The following is a 24,077-nucleotide window of genomic DNA, read 5'->3' as shown; positions in this document are numbered from 1 at the left end:
GATAAAAGGCTAAGTCGTTAATTACTGGATGTAGAAAAGTATTTAAATCTGCTGGTAAACTTGTTTTCCACTTAACTGATTCATAAATTTGCCACCTGAAAAATTCTGTTGTAACAGTTCACAAATGGCTAATAACTAAAGGTGTTTCTAAGAATACAAAGTTCTGCTTAGTGTAACTAAAACTGATGAAAATAAGGAAAACTCTATAAAAAAGTAGGTGATATGTAAAAAAGATTTAAGGAATGGGAATACATTTTGTTGAAGGTTAGGGAAGGTAATTTTGTCCTCAATAAAATGGTTGTTTGAAAGAAAATGGCTTGGGACAAAACCTGAATGCAAAGGAAAGATGTAAAAGGTTTGTGAAGGGAAATCTTCAGAAAAGGAATTTTAGATATGGTCAGGACAGACTAAAAAGGAAGAAAAACAACCTCCAAGGTGATTTAATACTCTCCTGACCTGCCTCCACATAGATTATACTTCCAAGTAAAGTATAAGGGCCATTTGGCCTTGAGAGATTAAGGAAGAAGCCCAACCTTGAGAGACTGCGAAAACACCCGGTTGCCATCCTCCATTGCCTGTAACCATAGAAATTCACTCTAATCTGTAAAGAGTAAAAAGGGAGATTGATCACCTCCCATTAGCCAGAGATACCCAAAAGGGAGGGTATCCAACCTGTTTGAATCTGAAGAGTGCCTGACTGTGTAAATCTGTCTGTACGGCTTCACTGCTTCGGCTACGGAGTCTGAGTGGGCTGCACCCTGAGTCTCGCAGGGCGTCATATGACAGAACGGTCATCTACTCCACGGAGTAGCCTGGTCTAGGGTTTATTCGGACAGGCCTTAGCTAAAACGCTCCTAAGTTCCTGTGGGGAATGCGAGCAGGACAGCAGGGGAAAGATCCCCCTCCCTTGTCTGCGACATCATTCATGATGGGAGAAAAACCCAGAAAACTCCTATCTTAAGACTGCACACTTAAAAATAAAATTAAAAAGGGAAAAGACACTGGTATAAAAAAAAAAAAAAAAAAAAAAAAGCTGATTTTCTTTGTTTAAAAGGACAAAGTTTTCTTAAATTAATTGATCAGATAAGAGAATGTAAATGGTTTCCTCTTTGCCAGCCCAGAAAACCCAGTCTCTATGTTTTGTTTTATCACGTGTTTAACATCCCTAATTATATTTAGGCATGTGCTTTAAAACTTTCTAAGATTTTAGCAATTGTTGACAAGATTTAAACCAATGATAAACCTTGGGTTACATTTGGGAAAATGCTATAATTATTCTAGAGATTCTATGCATTTCCTAAAGTTTTAATGTTTTGAGAGATCATCGCTTGATATTGTAATTACAGAAATGTTATGTGTCACAAAAATAACCTGATTTCCTTGCAGCTAAATTGTAAACTCCCGTGTCTCTTCAGCTCTAACCATATACATTCCGAGTTTTTGTCATTTATAATTGTTTTAATTCTCTTGTAAAATGAGTTTTATCTTAAAGGAGATTCATATAAAGGACTTCCAGGACAAATACAGATATTTGATATACTTGAAAATCCTAAAACTGAAATGGGTAAGAATTTCCAAAACTAACTAAAGGTGCATTCACCAGAATTAGTAACATGGAACTAAATGAACTAAAAGATTATAATGTTATGTCTCTTATTTTAGACATTGCTGGTTCTCTTTAATGTTTGCTCTTCCAGACTAGGGATACTTCCTCTTAGTTATCTGTAACTTATAGAGATGTAAAAGTGCTCATTTGTAAAAGTGCTCAAAGCATTCAACTTTTCTCTCTATCTGAACCCTCTGAAACCAAAAGGTCTCAGTTAAGTATTCTTTCTTCCATGGCTATCAGTCATTTGCATAAGTTCAATAAGAATCTGTTCTCCTTGTAACAGGACAGTATTGGAAACTGGTTATTTTACCAAGGCTTTGACTGGGATGTCATATTTGAAAAGATTCAGATATGACCAGACAGTTTAAAGGAACTAAGGTTGACTTTATAAAACCTGGAGCCATAAAGGCCCTTGGGACTATTGGCCTGATACCTTGTTTACAGAGTTCCCAGCAGCCTCACCAGGTGAGTAAAGAATGTCACTCCTTGGTAGGTGCAGAATCTCATGAAGAGGCATATGCCCAAATCGACAGGTATTGCAGGCATGCCTGATGGCAAGTATGTGGCTTGGCTTCTGGCCTGGAGAGGCTACTAGAAGTTCAACCTAGAGATTCCTTATAAGAAGTTCCAGCAAAGCAGATTCTAAAAGATCTATATGATCACACTCAACTGTTCTTGCTGAGCTTATGTAAATAATGGGCCAAGTTTGTTAAAACTGGACTTGTTTCACAAGTGACTTAGTCCTGATTTGGCTATCTCTGTAAATGAGGGTTATCTTAGAAAGAAAAATTATATTTTAATAACACACCTTTATGGATATTAAATTCTAGATTCGATTGTCTTTAAATGTTTGTTTACCTAAGCTAAACAATTTGAGGTAAACTTCAGAGAAGTTACACAATAGCTTCTTTAATCAATCTTATTATCTTGTGGGTATATTAACAAGACCCCACGGCACATGATTAAACAACTGGAAAATGGGATTGATTCCCCTATAATTGTATAACTTAACTAACACCTTGTTTGTGGCTGGGATAATGAAATTGCCTAAAGGCCAGCCTATTGCACTCCATAGGATTAACTATGGACTTATAGAGATAATGGATGACCCCACTTTCTTTATGATTAGATCGGATGATGCATGGGGAACTCCCCTTATCTCTTGACAAGTTTTCTCACTTGCCAGTGATCCTCTGTAATCAGGATATTGTTAAGGCTGGACCACTCAAAGGTCTTCTTATTGGTTTCATCCCTTAGTCATATTTATCCTAGAGGCCACCTCTGTTGAGGTGCAATTGCAAACAGATGCTTTAGCGAAACCTAAAACAGCCCCTAACTAATGAGTTCACATCAGGTCCAGATTTTTCTTAGAATTCAAAGGCCACCAAAGAATGATGAAGGCCGACTAATTAAATATTGGGCTATACTTACAGATATGCCAGATGAATGACAGTTTACTGATGACAATAGTTTTCATAGAAAAAAAAAAAAAATAAGAAAAGCTAGGTATACTGTAGTGTTCACTAGCACTTTGCAATTGCCAAAGCCTAAGAATAAACATTAACACTGACTCCAAATATGCCTTCCTGGTACTACATGCCCATGGAGCAATTTGAAAAAAAAAAAAAGGGGATTGCTGTCAAGCCATAACTCCCCAATCAAATATGGGCCTAAGTTACAAAACCCTCCTTAACTTACTAAGGATGGTGTATATCAAATCTGGGATGCATATCTGTGGCTTACACCCACGATTGGACAGCTCAGTCAGAAGGCAGTTTTATGCTGGGAACAAAAGAAATCATACGAGTGATATTTGGGCAAATAACACACGATATCTAGGATGGCTATCACTAGAAATGTGTTCCCAAGTAACAGTACTCCAGGCTACTGACTGGTTTGCTACTGACTGGGCAAGGCGACCTGGCATTAGATGGCCAGCTCCAAATGGAACCCAGTGGATATGTGAAACAAACCTGTGGCCCTGGCTTCCTCCAGGGTGGATAGGTCGCTGTACCTTAGGATTTGCCTGGATTCATGGGCGCATTACTAAAACCATTACAACTCCAGCTAGTCTCCCCAACTTAAAACAAAGATGGATGCGATCTATTTTTTAAATGGTATAATCACTTAGCATCCATTTTTGTTCCATCTTTGTGACTAGAGGATGTCATGTGGCATATATGTAATTATCAAGACAGAATGTTGTGTGTACATCCCAGACTATCACAAAAATGTCACAGGATTAATAAAGGATATGAATGCCCAGATTAAAGCTCTACAAGATCCTTCTCTCTCTCTCAGCAATTGGTTAGCTTACTGGTTTGGAGGAGGACTGTAGCCAAATCTCCTTTTTGGGCTTCTCATTCTTATTGCCTTATTAGCCTTAATATGTTGCTTTGTTCGCTGTTTCTCTACTTGGTGCCGAGACTCCATCGCTGCAATGACTTCACCACGACAGATGATCCTTACCATGCGCAAAGATACTTTTTCACTGTCAGCACTGGATTCAGCTGCCTCCGCCTTTCGTAACTCCCCTATACATTCCTCCACTGATCAATGTTGACCTGAGTAGGTAGGGACAGCTCTACGCCCCTATTCAGCAGGAAGAAGTTACAGAAGATAAGACCTTCCACCTTCAACCACCTTAAAGATTTAAGGGTCAAAATTGTTCAGGAGGCTGGCTGAAGAGGGAGCAGGGGCTGGCGCCTTGCACCCCCCTCTCCACCCCTCCCCTTGATAATATGTATGACATTTCACAGGCACCCCTGACTGCCCTGAAAAAAAAGAACAAATGTTTATATTGCAGAGATCACAGTCTTGTAAGGCAGGAGTCTCCCTTTGTTTGCAAATGTCCTTGAGATTTACAACAAAGAAGTTACCTTATCAATAGCCCAATTTCCAAAGACACATAACTCAGTTCCTCAAGCCCATCTGCAAGCCCTGCAGCTAGTACACCCTAACATCTGCAAGCTAGCAATGGGAACTCCAGCCAATTAGGACGTAGAAAATTACTTTGACCGCCTTCACAACCATCCCCCCTGGGGGCAACTCGGGTTAAATCCTTGGGGAAGCTATGGGGACTGAAGTCAACAAAGTATGTTAAGAACACTTATGCCCCGGGTTTCACAGACCCAGAGAGTGGACCTACTGTAGTGGGACATCCCACTTTTATAGTCGCTATTGGGGCTGCGAAACCACTGGTGACACAGCAATATCAGCTAATTCGACAGACCAGATCCCAAACTGACCTGGTACAGGACCAGAGCGAATGGATATAAGATTCTATCCATGATAAAGAAAAAGGGGGGAATGAAAGACTCCGCATATAGACACCCCCCCCAGCCATTGATTAACTAACTGCTTCTTGGCTTTTCTGTAATCGCTCGCCCTTCCCCTGTTAGACCCCTCCCCCAGTTAATTGTTTAACCACTCCCTTGCCTTTCTGTAACCACTTGGCTTTTAGGGGGTGATACTGGTCTCCTGTTTCAACAGGATACTTTATGTGCATAGTCATGTAGGCAAGGGGGGTCGCCTAGGTACGTGGGCCTAGTCACGTAGGCAGGATGCTTCTCTGCTGAGTAATAAGGTCCAACTCCCCCTCCTCACTCCCCCTCCCCACCTTTCTCTTCGCGTGCCGGGGTCCTTCAAAGCCAATCTACAAACACCGAGTATGCCTTACATTTAAACCAGCCAATAAGAACCTTGTAACTATGTTTCTGCTTCTGTACGTATGCTTTCGCTTCCCCAAACCCCATAAAAAGGCCCTGAACAAAGGGCTGGCGCGCGAGTCTTCCTAAGACTTGACCGCCCGCAGGTACCTGTGTCAACTCAATAAACCTCGTGCTGTTTGCATCTGATCAGTGGACTCGGCTTGGTTTTTGGGTCCGGGGGTCTCCTCCTGAGAAGGGGTCCATTCCGGGGTGCTTGGAGCCCCGGGGGATCTTTCATGCTGTTTACTTAACAGACACAAATGATGGGAGGGAAGGAGGTAGGGTGCACGAGGGAGCAAGGAAGCATTGCCTCTTGTCACATACACACAGTAATTTCTAAAATTGATAAATCAATAAAGAGTATAACTGCCTGAAGAAACAGTTAGAGAATTCCGAGTGGCCAAGGTCGGGGGAAGAGGGTGGGAGACGCTCTTGAAGGCCAAGGCTGGGACCAGTGTAGAAACAACAAAGCTCTCAGCACAATGTGAGTTTTCAGCTTCGGGCAGGTTTCTTAGACAAAGGTAAATAGCAAATGAGGGAAAGAGGGCTGTAGGGAGAGGGGGGTGAAGAGAACGTGCAAAAGAAAGCAGTGCAGAGCTCAGGAAAACCAAAAAGGCAGCCACGTGCTTCAGAGACTTTGCTAGACCTTGCTCGTTGGCACTCATCCGTAGGAAAACCATTGCCCCCAAACCCCAAAGTCCACCTGTGAAAGTGCCCCCCCTTTTTTCTTCAGTGGTTGTAAGCGAATACATTTCCCGTGAAATGGACATTCCTGCCCCTTTCACCCCCGCCAGAGTCCTGCCCTGCAGGGCTATGATTTCTGTCATTCAAGTCATCCAGGAGTAAGGGGACCCTGAGTACACAGTGCCGGCAAAGGCAGGATGCACGGGATCTGCTGTGGCTCCGAAGAGGGGCCCCTTCTCTGACTGTTCCTTCTAGAAGGGGCTGTTGGTGCCTTCTGTTCGGGAACAGCTGCTCAGAATGCCAAGGCAATCAGGGGCCTACCTGTCAGAACGCTTCAGCGGAAAATCCTCTCACAGATGTTGGAGGCTTTAACCAGTGATGGACTCTGAACCCAGAGAGAGACAGCCTTGAATCTGGGAATGCCATGGACCCCATCCTTGGCCTCATAAAACGCAGCTGCAAGTTTCGGCACCAGCTCGCATGCTCCCTTAGCTAGGTTCCCCGGTAAACCATGGATCCAAGCAATAGCTACTTTCAACATTGAAATGCACCCCACACTTGTTTTCAAGATGAGCACCCCCCTTGACCTCCCTATCTTTTCTCTCCCTTGGATTAGTCCTTTGATTTTTCTGAAGAACTATTGTTTACAAAGGGGGAAAAAATTGTCTTAATGTTACCAGAATTCTGGCCTAGGGAGTGGGGACTAGCAAGGCGCATTAAGATACAAATGCAGGGCAATTGGCCACGCCCACCTGCTGCCCAAGCTTGAGCCACAGGGAGCTGGACCAAAAAAAATGCCTTGATGGGGTGCCTGGGTGGCTCAGTGGGTTAAGCCTCTGCCTTCAACTCGGGTCATGATCTCAGGGTCCTGGGATCAAGCCCCGCATCGGGTTCTCTGCTCAGCAGGAGCCTGCTTTCCCACCCCACCCCCCGCCTCTGCCTAGTTGTGATCTGTCTGTCAAATAAATAAATAAAATCTTTATTTATTTATTTAAAGATTTTTATTTTTTTGTCAGAAAGAGAGAGAGCACAGGCAGACAGAGTGGCAGGCAGAGTCAGAGGGAGAAGCAGGCTCCCCGCTGAGCAAGGAGCCCGATGTGGGACTCGATCCCAGGACCCCGGGATCATGACCTGAGCCGAAGGCAGCTGCCTAACCAACTGAGCCACCCAGGCGTCCCAAGAAAATCTTTTTTTAAAAAAATGCCTTGAGGTGTAGGGATGAGAGTTTACAAACACTTGAGACCACAGAGTACCAATCCTCCAAAGGCAGAGATTTACTTCATGGGATGCTCTCCAGGAAGCACATTCTCACCAGCTCTGCTCCCCTCCCCACAGCACGTGCGTGTACACACACACACACACACACACACACACACACTCTTCTGCACACCTACAGACTCCCCTCTCAAGACTCCCAGGCAGAGAATAGAGGGCAGTGGTATTTCCTTTACTCCCCGGCACCCATGAGCACCAGGGAGTCCGAGGAAGCCTTCCTTGTAGGATTTCTGTCACTGACAGTGTCTGCTGGTCAGAGGGAGATGCTGGGTGCGTTTGTGTCTGTTGCCCTCAGTACGCTCCTTGCACGCCGGAGACCGTATTCAGGCCCTTGCTGACTCTCTGTGTTTTAAGGCTGCTTTGAAAAATAAGGTGGAATTTGTTTTAAAATGAATATTTAGCGGCTGCCTGTTAATCTCGTTTGCAAAGGCCATTTTGCCCCCCCTGTTGGTAAGAACTACCGGAATCCCAGTCTGCCTAAGGGCGGGCGAAACTAAAACAGAAATATAGAGATTCAAATGCGCATCTTACAGACATAACCTTTCTCACGGAAATACCTTTTTCATGCTGCCGCCGTGTTTTCCTTTTGTCCTCATTTCACTCGAAAACCACATTTGTTGAATTGTCAGTAACGGCTCCTGAACAAATTCCCTGTGATTTCATGCCCACCTGACTTTTTTCCACTTTATTATATCAGCTTTTCTCTTACTGTATTTTAAAAAGACAAATCACTGTTCTTCTCGGGCATCGTTTGTCTTGGGGCGCATACAAACAGGACTAGGTCTAATTTGTGCTCTTGGGGCAAAGCGGGTTTGTAAACGACGACCATTTCTCTCTCTCGTAGCCCTTTTAACACAGCGCTGGCGGATTACTGGCTGCCTGTGGATTTGTACATCGGAGGGAAGGAACACGCCGTCATGCATTTGTTCTACGCGAGGTTCTTCAGCCATTTCTGCCACGATCAAAAAATGGTCAAACACAGGTGAGCCCTTAATACCGCTCAGCCAAAGAATTCAGTCCCGTGAGCGACAGCTTCGAGCAGGTGTCCGCCCTTCCAGAGCAAGGTCAGCACGTGTAGGGGAAGACTTCACTTTTTCAAGTGTCCTTGAGCGGTCACTGTTTCTGCTACTTAATCATACTTCCAGCGTCTGATAATCGCAGGCTCACGTGGAATCTTGCCTTCAGCTCTCGTCTCTTTAGCCGAGTTAATTAATTGGGATTTCGACTTCCAGGGCAGAGAGAAGCAGCTTGTAATATTGTAGGGCTTCTTATAGCTTCTCGTTTGAGGTCATGTTTATCTGGCCATGCTAGGCAGGCTCTTTGAGCTTGGCAGTCCTACCTTGATAGCTCACTCTGCTAAAAGTAGGTAATGGGGGCGCCTGGGTGGCTCCACTGTTAAGTGTCTGCCTTCGGCTCGGGTCGTGATCCCGGGGTCCTGGGATCGAGCCCCGCGTTGGGCTCCCTGCTCAGCGGGAAGCCAGCTTTTCCCTCCCCCACTTCCCCTGCTTGTGTTCCCTCTCTCACTGTCTCTCTGTCAAGTAAATAAATAAAATTTTAAAGATTTTAAAAATTTAAAAAAATTAAATAGGTAATAGATTAAAGCTGGGGAATCACCCAGTAAACCCATTGATAAATGTTCTTCCTGTTGGCCTGTAACCTGTTTCCCATGACGGTCAGAAAGGTGTCTGTGTGCACTTTTATCCCATGAAAACACCGTATATATGTATGTATATATATATTTAATGTCTTACACAATTTAAAGAATAAAGTGAACATCCCTGTACCCTCTTCTCAGTGTAAGAAATAGAGGATTACAGGTTCCTTAGAATACCCAGGGTTCCCTATCCAGTCACACCATCTCCCTACCCTCTGCTCCTTCCCCAGCCAACCCCTATGCTGAAGTCCCAAACTATTAAGTTCCGTATAAATTTATCACCTCTCTGTATTTTTAAACAGTACATATATTTGGTTTTCTTGTGTCTGGTCTTCATGTAAGTGGAATCGTATTTTGCCTACTCCTCTTGCTTTCCTCACTCGGTGTTTTGGGGGGTTCGGCCATATCGGTGCATAGAGTTAGGTTTTGTTCCTGGTTCACTGCTGTAAGTAAGGCATTCCGTCACGGGGAGTGGAATGTCTAGTGCGGAACTTGGTTTCTGTGTCCACAGCACCATTAATGCTCGTTGGAGTGTTTTGTACGGTGATGACTCAAACCGTATGAGCGTTCTTGTCCATGTTTCCCAACACGTGTCAGCCCATGTCCAGGGCAGGTACCTAAGAGTGGGACCACTGAACTGTAAGATGTGTAAGGTGTGCACATGTTCAGCTTTGCTAAGGAGCACCCAGCCTGTTTTCAGATGACTTCTATAACCTATCCTTGTCGGGGCAGCCAGGTAGCTCAGGTCTTGATCTCAGGGTCGTGAGTTCAAGCCCCACATTGGGCTTCATTTTGGGCATGGAGCCTGCTTTAAAGAAAAACAAAAACAAAGCAAAAACAAAAACAAAAAAACCTACGCCCGTACCCACAGAGATGAGGGCTCCCCTCCCTGCACATCCTCAGCACGTCCGTGTTGCTTATGGAATACATCAGTTTGGGGAGTATGTTTGAATTGAAAGACACAGCTCACTTCATGATGCTTAGCATGTATTTAAAATGTTTAGGGGATGAAGTTCTAGAACCTAGGTGAGGTTCGGTGGGGTGAGGTCCGGAGCCGACGGCTAAGAAAGAATTCTTAAGACGTCTCTGGTGCAAAAAGATGGTTTATTAGTGCACGGGGACAGGACCCATGGGCAGGCAGAGTTGCTGCCCTGATAGCCCAAGGACTGGCTGATTATGTACACAGGAGTTGGGTAGGTGAGGACAAAGGGGGTGTTCAGAAGAGCTATCACAGTAAAGAAGACTGTCAGGATACTGGAGGCCTGGTTATTGTCAAGCCGAGGCTGTTTTTACCTCTAATGAGGCCCCAGCATGAAGACAGTTGGGAGTTCCCTGGTGGAATGTCACATTCCTCCTATCAAGCGTCCTTGTCAATGAGCTTTAGGGTTAGAAGAAATTTAGCTTTATTTGTATTTTCTTTCATCTCCGTCTCCTTCAGTTTTATGGAAGGGAGCGCGGTGTTAGGGCTTTAGGAACTGAGTTGTTTGTCTCTGGAAGTTAGGCTATTGATAAGATAGCTTCTTGGTTGTTATCACTAGGGCATTTGTGAACCAAGGGAGATTTCGGTCTTGCAGGATTGTGATCCCTGCAAGTTAACTCTTTATTTTCTTTTAGGGCGGCAGGAATGTCACACATATTACCGAGGGGGAGCGGGTGGAAGGGGGGTGCAAGGTGCCAGCTTTTGCTTTGTCCTCAGCCAGCCTTCTGCTCCCTCATCATAGGGACCTCTGTGTTTTCTCTTCCATTAAATCCCTGCTGGTATCCTTCACTCTTCTTTTCTGGGTTTTCATATGTTGATTGTAGGAATTTTTTTTAAGCTTTTATTTATGGATTTGACAGAGATCACAAGTAGGCAGAGAGACAGGCGGAGAAAGAGGAAGGGAAGCAGGCTCCCCACCGAGCAGAGAGCCTTATGCCGGGCTCGACCCCACGACCCTGAGACCAGGACCTGAGCCGAAGGCAGAGGCTTTAACCCACTGAGCCACCCAGGCGCCCCGATTGTAGGAGTTTTTGAAATATTCTGGATGCTGATCCTTTCCTAGCTCTACGTATTGCAGATAGGTTTCCCAGTTCTTAGTTTCTCGTATTTTTATGGTGTCTTTTGATGAGTAGAAACTCTTAATGCAATAAATTTCAGTAATCTTTTCCTGCCTGGCTGTTGCTTCCAGTGTCTCGGTCCCGCTACTGGGCCAGTCCGTGCATTTCCTCGTTGAGCTTTAGTGCTCTCTCCATCACAGTCAGGTTTTTGTATATACGCAAGGGCCTCTCTGTAGGATCTGCATTCTGTCCATTGGCCTGTTGGCTCTTTGCTCTGATCATTCTTTACTGGCTTTCGTATTTTAGTTTTACAAGTCTTACTGTCGGGTAAGGGTAGTGCTTCCTCTTTGTCCGTTTTCATTAGGTGTATCTTGGCTACGGTTGGACCTTCCTCCTTCCATGTGACCTTCAGATTCAGCTGTGACATTCCCCAAAAATGTCTTTTTTTAAAGATTTTATTTATTTAGGGGTGCCTGGGTGGCTCAGTCGGTTAGGCGTCTGCCTTTGGCTCAGATCATGATCCTGGAGTCCCTGGATCGAGTCCCACGTCGGGCTCCCTGCATAGCCGGCCGTCTGCTTCTCCCTCTGCCCCTCCTCTTGTCATGCTTCTCTCTCACTCCCTTACACTCTCTCTCTCTCTCTCTCTCAAATAAATAAATAAATAAAACATTTATTAAAAAAAATATTTTAAAAATTATTTTAATATTTTTTAAATAAAAAATATTTATTTAAAAATTTTTTTTTAATATTTCATTTATTTGAGAGACAGAGAGAGCAAGAGCGAGGGAGAGTGATGGAGCGAGAGCGTGAGCAGGGGCAAAGGGCAGAGGGAGAAGGAGAAGCAGACTCCCCGCTGGGCAGGGAGCCCCAGGTGGGGCTCGATCCCAGGACTATGAGAACTTGACTTAAGCAAAAGGCAGATGCTTAACCCACCGAGCCACCCAGGCGCCCCCTCCCTGCATCCCACGCTCAGGCCTGCTCCCTCTCTCTGTGCGTGCACGCATGCGTTAAAGGTCTACTGTACAGAGAATGCATTTAGTTTACAAATTAAATGCTTAAAATAATTTTCTTCTCATTAGTCCCAGAGCCCTTCATGTGTAAAAATAAACTGATCTACATCAGAAGAACAATGAACACACTAACAGCATTCATCTTCAGTCGAACTGTTTGTGCCTTGGGTTAAATAATTTACCACTGTGCCTTGCATTTCTTCTCTGTGGAGAGTTTTTTACTGCACCAGATAAAAATTATCCCTGATGATGGGAATTGTGTCCTATTGCTGTGACAGGATTGCGGACCTTGTCCATTCTCAGTGAATATTTGTTTAAATAAATTGAGTTTAACTCCGTGATATAAACATATAAAAGTTTATGACTTTCGGGGCGCCTGGCTGGCTCCGTCGGTGGAGCGTGTGACTCTTGATCTCAGGGTCGTGAGTTCAGGCCCCACATTAGGCGTAGAGCCTCCTTAAGAAAAGGGGTGGGGGAGAAAGTTCATGTTTTTCAAAGGAAGTGTTCCCCTTGGGATAGAGAGAAAAGACAACCCAGGAAATGTTTTCTTCTAGGTCTAGAAACAAAGACCATAAGTGATTTCTGGCTCCGGGGCACCTTTCTCCAGCTTTGTACCCAGTTATTTGTAGGAGCAATGAATGAAACGATAAATGATACACTGGCTAGCTATTTTAAAATAGAAGACAAGCCCTGGCTACTTTTAGGACTCCTCTCCAGTGGTTTTAAAACTATTCGAGAAGGAAAAAAGTTTGCAGCATTCTGATGTAATTGTAGAGGACAGTTTTGGGTATCACTTTGTATCTGTTCATATGAATCTCTAATTTGCTAAGCTTCCAAGCTCAGCAGTGTTTTGTGTGTATTTTTAAAAATTCTTTACAAGACAAAAGGGTTCAGGACGCCCGGGTGACTCAGTCATTTGGGCATCTGCCTTCAGCTCAGGTCGTGATTCTTGGGTCCTGGTCAGCCTCCCCGCTCGATGGAGAGCCTGCTTCTCCCTCTGCCTGCTGCTCCCCCTGCTTGTGTGCTCCCTCTCTCTCTCTCTCTCTGACAAATAAATAAATAAAATCTTAAAAAAAAAAGACATTAAGAATCCATGCCATGCCCTCTCCCCTGTCCCCAAAAAGGGAGAGATGTATTTTAAGTACTCCAAGTCTGACCTTGAAGAAGGTGCCGGAAGTCCTCTTCCTCTGGGTCTCAGCCCGGTTGTCAGGGTCACTCCCATGATCACATCAGGGCAGGGGCAGCCTCTGGAAGTGGTCTCTGAGCATGCCCTCCTCAGCAGAGCTGTCCTGGGAAGGCGGTCAGCCACAAATGAAATGACAGTTGCCCACTTCATGCGAGAACTTGGAATTCGCCAGTCAGGATTTCTGAAGGCCTCCCGGTCACTTTTTCAAGCTGGCCTAGGAGGAAAAATGGAGACCTGTCGGCCACATGTGTATTTATTTCTCTTTGTTAGTTGTTTTTTCTGGCACTCGTCTAAATCAGCGTTTTACGTCTGTTTCTCTGCTGCTTTTGGTTCACATGATCGGTCGGGAGGGATCTCAGACTCTAGCCACTCCCTTCTGCTGACCTATGAGGCCCCCAAGAGCCCAAGGGGTTACCTGTCCACATGTGAAGTACATGAGTATGCGACGGTGGCCTCGGGCTCCCCGGCGGGAACTACTGCTTTTTTTTTTTTTTTTTAAGATTTTATTTATTTATTTGAGAGATAGCAAGCACGCATTTGTGCATGAGCAGGGGGAGGGGCAGAAGGAGAGAGAGAAGCAGACTCCCCACTGAGCAGGGAGCCCCGTGTGGGGCTCGATCCCAGGACCCCGAGATCATGACCTGAGCTGAAGGCAGACGCTTAACCCACTGAGCCACCTAGGCGCCCCTTGAACTACTACTGAAGACCGCGGCCAAGGGATTGAGAAATGAAAGCAGAAGGGAGTGGCGCTTATACTCTCACCTGTTTCCCAAATGAGTCCTGGCCCTCTTTCACACTTGCGCACTTGGATCTGAACTTTGAGCTTTTCTTAGATCTCTTGCAAGAAGCAGGTCTTGGGGGCGGCCGTGCACCTCACCCCACCCCTCCCCCACCCCTGCACCAGGCAGCCCGGTGCTGTTACTGGAAATACCAGGTTAATGATCAAGCCAGAATTGATGTCGGCAGGAAATTTGCAAAAGAAGGTGTACCAATGACCAAGAATCATGCTCTCCAATATTGCCCTCACCAATAGTCAAAGAAATACTAAACAGCAATGAGGTGTCATTTTCCATCCAACCAAGAGGCCGGGTGGAACAGCATCTCGTACATTGCAGGAAGGCAGTTTGGAACAACCATTAAGAAAAGCTGGGGCACCTGGGTGGCTCAGTGGGTTAAGCCGCTGCCTTCGTCTCAGGTCATGATCTCAGGGTCCTGGGATCGAGTCCCGCATCGGGCTCTGTGCTCAGCAGGGAGCCTGCTTCCTCCTCTCTCTCTCTCTCTGCCTGCCTCTCTGCCTACTTGTAATCTCTGTCAAATAAATAAATAAAATATTTAAGAAAAGCAGTTTGACAATACAGAGTGGGAGCCTTAAAAATATTCACACTTTTGGACACACGAATTGCACTTCTAGAAATCCAAGCCTAAGGAAATAATCAGAATGCAGACTTAGGTACCAAACTGTTCACGTATTTTTTCAAGTCGCTAAAAGTTTGGGTACAACCTCAGTGCCCCGAAAGTCTGAGAAAGAGCAAACAAAGTCTAGCCCATCTGTACGAAAGACTCTTGTACAACTCTGTAAAGGTTGGTTCTACAGAATGTTTAATAACAAGAGGAAATGGATCTGAAGTGCTTAGAACTGAAAAAAAAAAAGCAAGATACAAAATCATATGTGGTTGGATTGCCTGTACCTTTAAATACACAGGCATATACATACTCCTAGCCCAAAGCAAGAGAAAAGGCTAGAAGAAATTTTGCCAACGTGTTCACACCGGTTTTCTCTGGATGAGGAGCTAATCGAAGACTTTATTATTTTTATTTCCTATGCCCTCCTGATTTTTTCCCAGATTTTTTTTACAATGATTATGTAACTTTATAACAAGGGAAAAAAAAAAAACAAAAAAAAAAACAGTCCTTGACCGTCAGGGAAATATGTGAAGCCTCCTAGTTTGATTCTGGGGGAAGGGAGGGGAAGGCAGCCGTCAGCCCCCAGGCTGGGAGCAGCAGGGCCCGCTCTGCGGTGAGGGATAGGTTCATCTCCACTGTACTACAATCAGGAAGCTTGCTGCTCTTCAGACAGCTCTGGGGAGACACTGCATTCCCTGAGCTGACTTCTCCCCGTGGTTTGCTAGCCACAGAGAGCAGTGGCGCCCTGCTGACCTTGGAGAGCTCCTGGGGCTCCCTTTCTGCTTCTCCATCACATCAGAGCTTGGCAGGGGAGGGGGGGAGAAAGAGAAGAGAGGCTTTACTTGGTTCTCAGCATATTCGTCAGGGCTCCTCCCATGGTGCTGGCTGGCTGCTAATAGAAACGGAGAATTTTACAGAGGAGCCATGGCTTAATGCATAGAAACTGGCTGATGATGTGAGCCTGATGGCCCCCCAGGCACAGGGCGAGGAAGAAGAGGAAGTTCACAAACTGAGCCTTGAAAAGTCCACATTGGAAATTATTTTCAGAAATCCAGGGCTTTCTGTTCTCTTCTTGCCAGATCTACATGGGAGGCTCCTGACCAGGTCAGGACCATGGGCAGCAGGCTGTCTAGGAGCTCCTGAGTAGGTAAAATGTCATCGGCAGTGACCATTTAGGGCTCTGATGAATCTGAGCTTCTTTTAACCATGTTACTTATATGCAGTAAGGTTTCACAAGGGCGCTTAAAATAGCCTTTCATTCTATGTTCTGAAGTTCCTTGTTTATCCTAATAGTTGCTGACCCTGCTCACCCCGCCCTTTCTCCTGCCTTCCCTCCCTCTCTTCTTTTCTTCCGTCTTTGGTGGGACAGAGGTGGCTTTCAGTGACTGGTGGGTATCCATGGTTGTAATTTCTGACTCAGGGCAGTGTAGGCTATCAAGGAAGCACTGAAGAGGGCATCACTTCCCATCCTTCTGCAGCCAGGTGAAAGCAAAAACACCTGCCTCTCGGGGTGGTATTAGTGGGAGAGCTGAGCCAGAGCCAGGAGCACAGGGAAACCAGCAAGGCCCCTCCAGGGGGAGGCCAGGCACAATGCCCCCCATCTGTGATGTTTCCAGGAAGAACGGGTTTGGTAGTGGTTTCAGATTTTTCACTTCCTTCTAGAACCCTCCGCTACTGTGGTTCCTGTGATGAATTGCTTTTACAAGTTTGTTCCAGGGGCCATTCGACTTGTGGATGAATGGACACATAGAGATACTATGCCCGAGTTTTCACATCTGAGAGACCACCAAGGAGCCAAGCACCGATGCAATCACATGAGGGTTGCAATCACATGAGGGTTGACAAGCTTAAGCTTGGGCCCGAGTATACCCAACGCAGCAGAGTAGGGACTTGGACCCCGAACCAGATTACAGTCAGAGTTGTGTGTTGTTGTTGTTGCTTTTTTAAGATTTTTTTTTTTTTTTTTTTTTTGATAGAGATCACAGAGAAGCAGGCAGAGAGAGAGGAGAAGCAGGCTCCCTGCTGAGCAGAGAGCCTGATGCGGGGCTCCATCCCAGGACCCTGGGATCATGACCTGAGCTGAAGGCAGAGGCTTTAACCCACTGAGCCACCCAAGCGCCCCTACAGTCAGAGTTTTTAAAGGCAGAGTAGGGGTGGACTCGGAGGTGGGTGAGGACAAAGGGGATTATGGATGATGTAAGTCTCCAAGGATTTTTGGAAGCAAGGTCTTCAGGACCTTGAGGGGCTAGCTATTGTTGGGAGAAAGGTTATTTATTACCAATAATAAAAATCTTCTCATGAGACCCTTTAGATGTATATCAGTGGGCCACATACTTGGGAATGATTCTCAACACTATCTTGGAGGTTTAGAGATAAAGTTTCCTGAAAGAATTGTTAAGGTAGACTTACAGGATCCTGGTCGGACCTGTTGGAGTAGGGGGTCAGTCGGGCTAGGATTGTCCTTTGCAAAACCTCAAGGTGAGGGCAGTTAAGTCCCCAGGGGAGAGCCACTCTGTCTGTTTCAAGAGCTTGTCAGTGAGTAAAGAATTTTAATGATTTTCTTCTGCCTCTGTTTCCCACATCAGCTAAACCTGCGGTGGGATGGCCTTAATTTTCTCAGCCTCCACATTTCCCCCTGAACAATGTTGACCCTTAAATCTTTAAGGTTGTTGAAGGTTGTTCTGTAACTTCTTCCTGCTGAATAGGGGCGTAGAGTTGTCCCTACCCACTTGGGTCAACACTAGTCAGTTGGGGAATGTGTAAGGGAGTTAGGAAAGACAGAGGCCGCTGAGTCCAGGTCAGACTGCTCAGGTGATCTTTCCAAATGGAAAGGATCATCTGTGGAAGTTATGACCACGGAGGAGTTGAAGTCAGGTGAAGAGACAAGGAAGAAAATAGTAAAACGTGATTCGTGTTACAAAAAGAAAATGAAGCTCAAATAATGGTTTTTGCTATTTGACAAAAAAAAAAAAAAAAAAAAAAACCCTTTTCCAGTCCAGGGGTTTAAATCAATCATTAAAGGAGAGAGAGACTGTTTAAAGTGCTAACCTGAGTAAGTCAGAACCCAAGAAATATTTTGTGATAATCTGGAACATCAAGATGGCTGCACTTATGTGAGGGCTAGACTCGTACTGTGGGTACAGCTTTGTTTTTCTTGGCCTCCACAGGGAGTATGTGACACTGGTTGTGAATCTTAGCTTGGCAGCGGTGGGATCTCTGCTTCGGCGGGACTGGGATCCAAGTTCAGCAGGACTCTTGATGTCCCCCTGGACCGTCCTTCCCCTGCACCTTGCACCTCTGTGTCACACAAGTGCCTCTTCCCCGTGGTGTGGATGGTTATTTCTGAGCGTGTCTCTGGCCACTCATTCATAAGCCTTCTAAGGTACCCTGTAGTTGCTCACGTGCCTGTGGAATGGTTTAAAAATGTGACTCCTCGTGCCGGGCTAAACTACTTGTGGGTGCATGTGACCGGCTTCAGCCTGGAGAAGGCGAACCGGATTCCCAGAGGCCTCGGGACCATTCCCTAGAGCGCTGCAAGAGTGGCGGGGTGGGGGGGAGGGCCACTGGGGAATGAGCGGGACTCGGGCTGGGACGCACCCCTCCCACCACGAAATCTGGTGGTGTGAACCCTCTCGGAAGCCCTCTCCCACGCTCGTGCCCTTGCTCCTTCCTGCAAGCTTCCTGCAAGCTTGCGTGGAGGGAGTCCGAAATCTCCGCGCGCCTCTCCTTGCAGAAAGGTCACGGCCCCAACCAGAAACCATGACGCCCAGCGCCTGCCCTTCATCCGCCTTTCTTCCTTCATCTCTCGTCCCCCTGGCACGTTGTGCCCACCTCTGCCGCTGCAGGCTTGTTTCCTCCCTCGTGGACACAAAGTTGATTGAGGTCAAACCAGTGAACGAATGTTGGGCATCCGCTACGAGCCAGGCCCTGAGAAGGGGCTCGCAAGAGGAAGACAGGGAGGCCACTCACCCGAATGCACAGCACAGTTTACAGTTGAGTATCTGTCGAGTGCAGGTACCGGTACCACACAGGACACACCAGCAAGGAACAGTTCTGGGGGCGGCCTCCGATGTGCACAGGCCCCCGGGATTCCTCGCCGGGAAGGGGTTAGAAGTTGTTTTGAACCAGGCAGAACTCGTCAGCAGCCAGGCTGGTGGTGCCCAGGGTGGGGAGGTAGGGCCTGCGGGAGGCTGGTCACACACGGGTCTTCAGTGGAGGTGTTTATGTTGTAAAAATTCAAGGGGTGCCTGGGTGGCTCAGTGGGTTAAGTGTCTGCGTTCAGCTCAGGTCATGATCCCAGGGTTCTGGGATCAAGTCCCACATAGGCTCCCCACTCAGCAGAAAGGCTGCGTCTCCCTCTGCTGCTCCCCTTGATTGTGTTCTCTTTCTTAAATAAAGAAACAAAAATCTCTATTTAAAAAGAGAAAATTCATCAAGTCTTACCTGTAGGATTTGTAGACTTTTCATTACATGTGATGCACTTCATTTCACAGTTTACTTAGAAAAAGGGGGGGGGCGTAGTGCTTGGAGAAGAATTGTAAGCTTTCAGGCCCCAGGACAGCAGCCACAGGCTTCCAGAAGGACTGGAGTTAGAGGCAGACGCCAGCAGGTGCAATGCTGCCTGTTCCCAGGAGGTGGCAGCATCGAGTCACTTGAGAAACAGCAGGACCCAGACCAGGATTCCCGGTTTCTTCCCCTCTGCCCCATCTCGGGGGTTGAAAGCTAACGGATTTTCATCAGATGACTCATCTTTATCCTTGAGGTCCAGCTTATCTTCTTCTTCCTTCCATCCCGGTTTTTTATTTCTCCTAAGAGTGGCCCAAGCCGTGTATTTAGAGTGAGAGAGGAAAGGAAAAATCTCGTAAACTCTAAAGTTCACCCCCACTGACATTGGGCACAGCAGGGAGAAGGTGGTGATCTGGTTTTTAGTATTTTTTTTTTCCTGTCGGGCCGCAGCCCGTAGAACTATTTGAGGAAGACTGAGCGCACACGCAGGTTACCCTGTTGAACCCAGTGATGCTTAGGAAAGGCGCCGCTGGGTTTGGGGGACAGCCCTTCCTTGTAGAATACCGGCTTAGTCTGCTTGGTGCTTTTGAACACATTCGTGTCCAGTCTCGTCCTTTGTCTGTCCAGTAAAAAGTAGCCATATGATTTTCCTATTTAGTTTTAAAACCGTGGCCGTGTACGTACTCTAGTGTATGTACTGGGTTAAAATCCAAGCGCCACCTTACATTGGTTGGAAGGGAAAAATAGCTTCAAGAGGCCACCAACAGCAGCTAGCCAGCGTCCTCCTCCCTCTGTCCCACCACCCACGCATATGTGTCTGTTTGTGCGTATTTATGCATTCATCCATCCATCCATCCGTGTTTTGGACATTTTGTTGAGCCTGTCTTCCATCTGTCGTGTGCAGCGCCAAGTGCTGGGGACAGGGGGAAGGGTAAGAGAACAGTCCTTGCCGTGATGGGCGCAGCGCAGGTCTTCCTGTTGTAATCCTGTTGGTCTTCCTGCTGGTCTTCCTGTTGTAATCACGACACAGCCTGGTCACACCCATCGTGACTATGTGTGCCAGACGCTGCAGGACACAAGGGAAGGCGTGGGGGTGTGTGTTGGGGACAGAGGTGGCCACCCAAAGAAGGGAATAGCTGTTACAGTGGTGAAGGGGGAGTCCAGGTTTCCTGGGGAGCGTGGCACGTGCTGGGAACAACCAATAGTGCACATGACCTCTGTGAGGCATAAGTGTGTTTAAGTGGCCAGACACACCAGCAAGACCAGCGGGGGCTGATGGTGGAGAAAATCACGTGCTCGGTCTGAGCAGGTACAGTTCTCTGAGCTTCTTTTGGAAGATGAGGACCTGGGTCCTCGGGCATCAAAACTCCAACCTGCTTCGGATAAACCTGTGTGGCCTGAGGACATGTGTTCCTCATGGAGGGGGTGCAGGTTGGGGGGGCGGCCATGGACACTGCAGTTCCCCATTCAAGGCGTCGCCATATGCAAATGCAACATAAGGTCCAAGCATACTCGACTGTCAGATAACGTTTCATGGTTTTCTATGTCAAAGACTCACATTTTCTAGGAACATTGCAGGCACATGAACTGTGGTGCCAAAGGATGCCCGTCTGCCAAACGTGGCTTTGCTGGTGGAATGTCACTGGGGGAGGTGGGAGGAAGGCAGTTTTACGACGCAAGAGAGTTTATTCTCAGGGTGGATTTTAGAGCCTGAACAAGGACTTATGTACACATGCACATGTGGAATTTCTTCCAAATTAACACGGTGGCATGGCAGGTGGCCCCTGTGACATTGAAGATTAACATTGAATAATTTGAAATGTGTTACATTTCTCCTTGAATGTAACCTATATTTGGTGTTTTCCACCTGGGAAAATACGTCACCATCAGCCACCAAACACACACACACGCACTCGTAAGATTTTAAAATACGAAGGCTAGGAGTCCCTTCTTTCTAGCCGACCCTCCTCTCTTTCCCGGTCACTCTCTTTGCTCCACACCACCCCCTGAATCCGCCAGAAAGTTTCCCCTAAACTGCATCTGTCCCACACGGCCATTTGATGAGGGCCACACGGGTACAAACCGGCCCAAGTCGGCCTCACAGTTCATTTACCCCGGCCGGCCTCAAGTGAGAAACGAGGGTCCTGTCAGATTCACCAAGCCAGCGCCTTGCGGAAGTGAACTTGAAGCCCCTCGTGCTGCCGGTGATGCTCGTGGAGAACGCAGCTCTTACCGCACGTCCCTGCCTGCTGTCCTTATAGGAAACGCGCACGCGTGCATCAGCATGTGTCTCCCCAAGTCATTCCTGGAGTTTGGAATAGCACTGGCTCACGTGCTTTCCAGCTGAATCAGGTGGATTCTTCGGAATGTACGGTTTCAGCTGGAAAGCACGTGAACCAGCACTATCCCAAACTCCAGGAATCAGAAATAAAGTCCTTTCGGCATAGGGGTCAACCTCTCCCTGTCCCCTTCAGAGGAAATGTTTATATTTCACTATTCCTCCAGTAAAAGTGACTAAGACTGGGCACTGTGACTAAATTATAATCCGTCCGTACCGCAGGCCGGCTCGAGAGCGATTTGAAGCAGAGGGTCTGTATGGACCTCCGGGGGGAAGTCCGTCCTGTGGTTGAATGAAAGACCACAAAGTAGTAGGTACATTATGATCTATTTAAGTCCAAGAAAATTATACAAAACCATTTATACACATACGCATCTGTATGGAAAATGCATTCAAAGAAGTCTCAAGACTTTTCCAGGTATATTCACCGTACAATTAAAAACAACTATCTCCTCGGGTGGAGATAGGCCTAAAAAGAGGAGGGTAATGAATTTGAGCAGACAAGGTCTATGTACGATTAATTTATATGATTTACACCTTTTTTTTTTTTTAAGATTTTAACTTATTTGTTTGACAGAGAGATCACAAGTAGGCAGAAAGACAGAGAGAGAGAGAGAGAGGAAGGGAAGCAGGCTCCCAGCCTAAACAGAGAGCCCGATGTGGGACTTCATCCCAGGACCCCAAAATCATGACTTGAGCTGAAGGCAGAGGCTTAACCCGCTGAGCCACCTAGGCGCCCCGACTTACACCTTTTTTTAAAGAATGTGAGCAGGCAGTGTGGACAAGGTGGGGGGAACAGCAGCCTGCTGGCCCAGAATCCTGACTTCAACCTCCCTGCACCCTCTCAAGCCCTTCCTGACGCGAGACTCAGCACGGAGCTGACATATGTAGGGTTCTTTAAAGTTTACAGGTATTTTCAGGCATTCATTGACTTGAACCTTCCCGATAGCCGTTGGACAGATTTTTATTGCCTTTACCTGGCAGATAACCAAACAGATGCTAAGAACAGGTAAGGGACTTGCCTTGGCTCCTAAAATTCCCTGAGTAGGAAGCAGATTCAAATCCAGACCTTCTGAACCTGAAGCCTCCTGCTCTCGCCACTTCGCCAAGCGGAAAGCGGTGGATACCCGCTGGTTTGACTTCACGTTCTTACTGCTTCTTAATAAGGAGCCACGGTCCTGGTTGGGTTTCCAGGTGACGGTGGCCAGCCCCCCTGCTTTCACAAAGGGCAGCTCTCTCTGTCCATCAGCCAAGAAGGTTTATACTGCTGTCTTCTGGATGCTTCAAATCCCCACCCATCGATTTCGTTTCCCATTATCTCTTCTCAGAGAGCCTTTCCATAAGCTGCTGGCCCAAGGCCTGATCAAGGGGCAGACATTCCGCCTGCCATCGGGACAGTATCTACAGAGAGAAGAAGTAGATCTCACAGGTAAGAAGGGCCCATTGGGTCCCATGCAGGTGCCCGTCCCTTGGCCCTGGCCCCATCCAGCGTCCGTTCGCTTTTGGCCGGGTTTTCGTTTGTGTGTAACTCAGAGTCAACCCGGGCATTCCCTCATGTCCAAGCTCATGTTTGACAGTGTGTCTCAGGAACAGAGCCCACAGGCACGAGAGACACTCTTCTAAGTCTGGGGTACTCCCAGCACTTCTCCCTAGGTGCTCTTGAGGTGCAAATCAGAACTCGGGGCCACCCCAATACTGAACCCCTGCGACACCCTAGGGCAGCCCCGTCTGGCACTCCTCTGACTTCCTCCGCCCCTTTCCTCAGGGGTAGTACCTCCCACCGGATCCTGAAGCGGCACCATGATGGGGTCATGTACGCTCAGCACACTGAGGAAATCAGTAGAAAATGGGAGTGGGCGTATTTAGGGGCACCTATAAGAAACCCCCAGAACTCTGGTCATTTAGTTTAGAAAATGCAGTGCCTAAGGGAGGGCATCTTGTGAACCCAACAACCCCTTAAAGGTAGGCAGCCTCCCAAGCCAAACACTAGAGAAAAGATTTAGATGGGAGCCATCAGTGGAATTACCTATTTAGTGCAGTAATATATCAGGGTTTGGAATGGTCCAAAGGAGAAAAAAAAAGCTGGAAAAGCAGAAATTGGCTGTGTTTCAGCAACACGGACCAGAGGGGAAAGCAGCCAGATCCAAAGGCTTATGCATTTCAGTTGTTAGCAAAGTGCTCTGTGTGAACACGGGATTGCCATGTACAGCTGGGCAGCGTGTGGACTGCACAAAGGTACCCAGCCAAGGGGGCGAGCGTGGCCTGACCTCCAGCCATTTGCTAGACCATACACCTCAGTGCCAAGAGAAGGCACCTTTCTCTAACTTCTCAACCGCTCTGCCCAGATAGTTGGCTTTTTCCTAATTTGCACAACAGTGTTGGAAAGAGTAGCTACAGCCCAGACAAGGTGTGCAGGGTAAACGGAGCAGTGGTTCCCTGAGCCACAGCCTGGATAGAGCAACTTCAGTCTCCCTTTGCTCCAGTGTCATGGAGCCAGACAATACTGTGAACGTCTTTTCCCTTCCCGCGCAGACTTTCCCCTGGGAGAGAATACTTGGGTCAGCAAGGGCAGGTTCCATCTCCTCGTGGGTGTGCTTCTGCTGAAGCATGGAATTAGCTCTTAGGTATACACATCAGTCCCTTGGGAGCTTGGCTGCCGTTGGA

General features: G+C 47.0%; 1 protein-coding gene across 3 annotated transcripts in view; it reads left to right on the top strand.

Moving 5' to 3' along the window:
- LARS2 (leucyl-tRNA synthetase 2, mitochondrial) overlaps nt 1-24,077 on the top strand; it is a 155,515-nt gene that overhangs the window by 104,289 nt on the left and 27,149 nt on the right. For all 3 annotated transcript variants that reach the window (XM_044253744.1, XM_044253742.1, XM_044253743.1), the window contains 2 exons: nt 8,123-8,260; nt 22,742-22,842. In XM_044253744.1, the coding sequence (XP_044109679.1) occupies nt 8,123-8,260; nt 22,742-22,842 (239 nt within the window). The remainder of the gene's footprint in view (nt 1-8,122; nt 8,261-22,741; nt 22,843-24,077) is intronic.

Source organism: Neovison vison, chromosome 6 (assembly GCF_020171115.1).
Source record: "Neovison vison isolate M4711 chromosome 6, ASM_NN_V1, whole genome shotgun sequence".
In the NCBI taxonomy this organism is placed as follows: domain Eukaryota; kingdom Metazoa; phylum Chordata; class Mammalia; order Carnivora; family Mustelidae; genus Neogale; species Neogale vison.
Note: the sequence above shows the minus strand (reverse complement) of the source record. Positions and strands in the feature narration are given on the sequence as shown.